This window comes from Cervus canadensis, chromosome 25, assembly GCF_019320065.1.
Source record: "Cervus canadensis isolate Bull #8, Minnesota chromosome 25, ASM1932006v1, whole genome shotgun sequence".
NCBI lineage: Eukaryota > Metazoa > Chordata > Mammalia > Artiodactyla > Cervidae > Cervus > Cervus canadensis.
Genome location: NC_057410.1, coordinates 6,425,089 through 6,431,088, shown reverse-complemented (window position 1 = coordinate 6,431,088; position 6,000 = coordinate 6,425,089). Strand labels below are relative to the sequence as shown.

The window sequence follows — 6,000 nt, the reverse complement described above, 5'->3', positions numbered from 1 at the left end:
ACTAGATCAAAGGGGAAAAAGCAGCAAATGAAAAATGTTTCAAATGTTCACACATATTTTTGGCATCTTGGATCCTTGAATGTGGTGAACTAAAATCAAATTCAAGGTTTGTATGTTTTATGTACTGTACAGGTTCTGACTCTGGAACATGCAATGCCAATTCTCTTGTAACAAGTTTCCTTCTGAGAAAAGCTGTAAGGCTATGGTGAATTCCATCAGGAACACACAAAGAAAGTTAACAGACCTACCTTTAAAGCCAATTGTCCATTAGTAATTTAAAGGCCAGAAAAAAATTTCTCATCTAAGCTTGATGCAATCATTACTATGGATACAGAATACTAATAAATTTGTCTTTATATTACAATACTTGGGAGAGCTAAAAGTTGCCAAATTACCAAAAAATGGGGTAGAGAAAAACAGACAGCCAAAATTTTAATTTTGGACCAACACCAGATTTAAAGATATGCATTTTAAAGTAAGTCAAAAAGAATTTGAATATCTAAGGAATAGATCCCAACAGCAGTGAAAAATACTTACATTAACTGAAAAGTGACTTTTGATGAAGTGTGAAATCTAGAACCTGTTTCCACAGTAGTAGTAAGATGAACATAATATTCTGTTTTTTATGATACTACGAAAGGAAATAACTTTTTCAAGACTGCTTCTTTTATCATGATTTAGTTTTATAACAGGCCCACACTGATTACCAGGTAAAGGTTTGAAAATTTGGTTTTCCAAGAATACTCCTGCAGTATTTACGCCACATAGATACTGCAGCTAATTCTCATAGTAGTATATGAGGCAGCCTAATGCACATGAACTAGATTATCCAAGAACTAAGTTCAGCCATAGGTTTCTTGCAGTTATTATCTGAGCAAAATAAATGACCAACATCCACAAATTTAACATTTGTCATCAATTAACTCACATCCAAAAAATTAAAGAAAACATAATTCATCAAAACAGCAGCAAACTTAAAAGGGATTTATTTGTGATTTCCTATATATATTTAGCTTGTAAATACAAGACTGTAAATGTATTAAGAGACAATTTCTGTTAAAGTTTTCATTGTGTTTCACTTCAAGTACTGCACAAGTTAAAATCTGATAAAGGATTTACATTCAGTGATCTGAAACTCCCCATCTCAGACTTTTGTTTAATGTGGTGGGTAATTTCATCATTTCAATAGACACCACCAGCAGGAAAGTCTCTCTTTTATGGCTTCTAGGACTTTCATTAGTTAGTGTGCATACAGTTCTCGTTTTCTGTATCATTGTCATTATCATTGCTATCTTCATCACTTTCTAGTGGGATGCCTGTGGCAGCTGAAGCACCTTTAGTTTCTCGGTCAAGGGGGAAAAAGCCAGTTCCACTGAAAGTGTCTTGTCTCTGGTAGAAGAGTACATATGCTGCTTTGGACTGTTAAAACAAACAAAGAATTTTAAAATGGTTATGATTCTCAAAGATCACATTAAAAACAGAATGAATTTTTAGCTGATAACCAATTTTGGTGATAGGACATAAATCAAGAAAACCACACATGGTCAAATGGAGGTTACTAAAATTTATTAACTATATCAATAGTATGACTTCTATCTATAAAGGAAGAATGGTCACTGGATTTAACATTTATTCTCTTCTAAGTTAGCTGGACAGATAAATCAATGCAACCATATCACAGATTCACCTTCTTACTCTAACGTGAAATAGAATTCTATGCCTTCTTTCTTTTCCTCTTGTCTCTAAGGACAAGGCAAGTGTCCTTCTAATAGTAATAGCTTCATTCTGTAGTTGTTCTAGATTCTAACTTTTGTTACCATCTTAAGGATACTGCTCCATCAATCATCACTGTGTATCTTTAATGACGACTTTTTTGGCATAAAAAATACTTAAGTCTTTTCCCATCATAAATTCCTCTCCTTCCTTTTCTAGCTGCCATATACCTCTTACTCTTCCCCTGCAGCCAGGCTGGAGACAGAAAATCTACTGTTTATCATTTACTCTCATGCACACTCCTCAATTCAATGTGACTGCCGCAGCCACTGTACTGAAATGCCTTTCACCAGGCTCAAAAACCTCTTATAAACAAATTAAATGGGTGCCTTTTTTAGCCCATCTTCCTGTGGCATTTAATGCTTTACTCCTCCTCCTCCTGCATTAAAGCATTTTTGGCTTCTGTTACACTACTTTTCCTTAGATGCTTCATCTCTACAGTTTCTTCTGACTTTCCTGTGGGCTCATTAAATCCTGACTTAAAGTAAAAAAAAAAAAATCCATGTTTTCAGTCCTCAGCTCACTGCTCTTCTGAATACGTATCTTCCCATAGGTGATTCACTCAACCTATGGTTTTAACTGCTACCTAAGACAGACAATTCAAATTCATAACTTAAGCCAGTTCTCACCCCTGAACCCTAGTCCAATTAGTCTAAGTACCTAATGGAAACTGCCACAGAGCTATTAACTTCACAGGTATCAATTTCACAGCAAATTTTCTTATTTACCATCTTAGTAAATGTCAGAGTCATCTTTCTCCCCCTCTTTATTTACATGTAATCTTAATCAAGTTCTATTATTTCTATCCACTAAGGAGCTCACAAATCCATTCTCCCCTGTCTATATATACTTACTACCACTAATTTAACTTTAGAAGCTCTTGTGGCTTAAATTTCAGGACAGCCTCCTTTCCTCTGGAGGCTGAATAATGGCCTTTGGGCTTCTTACTGGGTGCCCCCCAATCTGTCTTCTAGTGCTCTCAAGACATGCTAAGATGGAAATTTAATAATGTTCTTCTATTAACCACCCAACACTTCTTACAGACTTTAAGAAAAGATCAAAACAACAAACTCATCTTTCATGATCTGAGTGCCAAGTTTAGCCCCAGTCTAATTTTTGCTCCACATTCCTAACAGTCTTTTGTTTCAGTAACACCAAATTATTTGCTGTTCCCTTAGCTAAATGGTATCTTCTGCCACACCTCCTTGCTTTCGTAGCTACTGTTCTTTTTGCTAAGAATACCTTCGGTTTTGGTTCTTTTGTCTAACTTACCACTATTCATATTTGCAGACTCAGATCAAACACTCCTTTCTCTATGTAAACTTCCCTGCACTCGTTCTGTTTCCTTACACTCCAAATCAGTTGAGACAGCTGCCTCAATCTATAGTCAAGATATTTAACAGTAATTATCATGTACAATTGTCAGTTCACTTCTCTGTCACCTTCAGATTGTAAGCTTCTTGACATCAGAGACAGCCGTCTTTTTCGGCTTCCCTGGTGGCTCAGATGGCAAAGAATCTGCCCACAATGCAGGAGACTCAGGTTCGAACCCTGGGTCAGGAAGATACCCTGGAGACTGGAATGGCTACCGCCACCCACTCCAATGTTGTTGCCTGTGAACTCCCACAGAGGAGCCTGGTGAGCTACTGGACTGAGCGATTAACACTTTCACTTTCAACCTTGTGTAGAACAATGTTATACATAGAATGTATTCAAACACTTGTTGACTAAATGAAGAATTATTACTGTTAAAATGTAAAGTAACATCAAATTAACATACTTTATATAAACAAGATATTTATTTGAAAGCAAAATTAGGGCAGTGTTGTTAAACAGACTTTGAAGGAGGATGTAGGCAACTTCGGGGTTTCGGTTGGGAGACTAAAAAAGAGAACTTAACTGAAAAATGAGGGATATGATATGAAATTAAAAGTCTAAACATAAACTAAAAATGTAGTTGAATTAAGCATAAACACATTTAAAAAATACTAAGACTTCAAAAGTCTCATTTTGTTCTTTCCCATAGCTACAGGGAGATAAGAAATGATATGTATATAAATCATGTGTACAAACAGGTGATAAAGATATAAAACATCTATAAACAGCTCAAAATAGCTTCATATCTATGTATACAATAACTGATTAAAACTGCCAGTAACTTGGCTCAGAAGTTTATTAATTTATTAAACTGAACAATTTCAGTTGAAGACTTTTAAAGCGTGATAAACTAAAACAAAACAAAAAGCTAGTCTCTGCCCTCGAGGAATACATAATGTAAACTGGGAAATAAAGTGAAGCAGTCAGTGCTGCCCACACCAACAGAAACCTCTGTACAGGAAATATCATCACACGAGGAAATACTACACTTCTCATTCTTTGTCAATACTGCGATCAATAAGTAAAATTTATAAAGGCAAAATTTACAGAATGATAAATTCTTATCAAGCAAGCCTTAGTTTTCTTCTTAAAACATCATTAGTCACCTGTCAGATGACATCAATTTTCATATTTTACATCAATTTCACATCAATATTCATCAATCTAACAGAGGCTACCCTGGTGGCTAGCAGTGAAGCACCCACCTGCCAAGCAGGAGACCATCTACAATGCAGGAGAGCTGAGTTTGATCCCTGGGCCAGGAAGACCCCTGGAGAAGGAAATGGCAACCCACTCCAGTATTCTTGCCTGGAAAATGAGGAGCCTGGCAGGCTACAGTCCATGGGGTCATGAGTCGGACACGATTTAGTGACTAAACCAACACCATCAATCAATATTTGATAATAAAAACGTGCTCTGATGGGAAACAAAGCAAATGCCAATATTTTTGCTCCAGCTGTGGCTGACAAGCTGATGCAAGTGTGAGTAGATGTAACTTCCTAATTTTTCTACTATTCAGAAAACATCAGACGATTACACAGGGCTAATTCTGAAAAATTTGTAATTTGTTTTATTTAACTATATCATTTTGAGAGTTTGAATACGTAAGTGTCATAAAGGATAAGACTTTTCTTTAAATATCTCAGGTATGGTAAGGCCCTTAAAAGTTTTTTATTTTTCTATTTTAGCATTCTGACTTTAGCCAGTGTCTAGAATGTCTGAGCCTATTGTTCAGGGGCAAATTTAATATTTTCATTAGAAAACTCCAGTTTTCATGTTGAAAACTACCAGAAAAGTTTTCATGTTCAACTTATGCTTCTGCTAGTGGGCAAATTTAGAAGACAGATCTCCACTTAGAGGACAATTTTACATATCTTTAAACAAGAATGAGTCCCTCAACTATTAGAACTGCTAGAATATAGACTATGGTGCTCCATGGGCCCCTTTTAAAACAATGGATTCCTTGATCTTCAGGATTAAAAGACACACTTACCACAATCTGGTCTTCAGACGCAGTTGAGACACTACTGTCATCAAAGTAGTACCATTTTCCATCATCTTTATTTTTTGCAAAAGCAGTATCTAATGAAAAAAATACAATCACTTCTATGATCTGTGGTTTTCTGGGAGGGAACCCTCATGACTTTAAAATTGTCTATATAAGGAATACTGATTAAAATTACATGATAATCATCTATGTTAGGCCAATCTATCATATATTCAACTGATTCCAATGATCAAAGGTTTTTAGAATAATTTTTTATAATCTGGAAGTCTATGATATTTTCTATCCCAGTCATTTTTTTTTCCATCCCAGGAACACACAGGACATATTTATTATTATTTTTATACACAGAATAACAATACTAATGACAATAAATGGTGATTAGCATTTGTATTAGGCCCAGTGCTGTATTATCTCATAAAGAAGGTGTTACCATTACTATTCTTCTAATTTTACAGATGAAGAAAGTGAGGCATCAGGAGAAGTTTAATTTGTCCAAGAGTATAGCTGTTAGGCAGCAGGTTAGGATTTAAACTCAGCTCTGTTTATGATTCCAAAGTTTGAATTTTCAAAGTTTCAAAGTTTAAACTTGTAAGTTTAAATTTTCTATGACCAATATTTTTTCAATAATACTATATCTCATTGATCTGTAGTGGTGGTGTTTTTTTTTTTTTTTTACATCAGAATCATTTCCAGTCTTTAACAAAAGTACAAGGAAAGAGAAATGTAAAAAGCAATCAATTAATCTGCACAAACTTTAAAGATCCGCTTTATCATTATATTAAAAAATTGCCCACTTTTCCTATCTCATACTTTGTATAAACTACCCAATAACTGAAGAAATA

General features: G+C 35.0%; 1 protein-coding gene across 4 annotated transcripts in view; it reads right to left on the bottom strand.

Annotated features, from left to right (window-relative positions):
- Positions 1-970: 970 nt before the first annotated feature.
- The window catches only part of USP15 (ubiquitin specific peptidase 15), a 125,024-nt gene continuing 119,994 nt past the window's right edge, over positions 971-6,000 (bottom strand). For all 4 annotated transcript variants that reach the window (XM_043446343.1, XM_043446344.1, XM_043446345.1 and 1 more), the window contains 2 exons: positions 5,144-5,232; positions 971-1,419 (listed from right to left, as the gene is read on the bottom strand). In XM_043446343.1, coding sequence (XP_043302278.1) covers positions 1,237-1,419; positions 5,144-5,232 — 272 coding nt within the window. In that variant the 3' untranslated portion in view covers positions 971-1,236. The remainder of the gene's footprint in view (positions 1,420-5,143; positions 5,233-6,000) is intronic.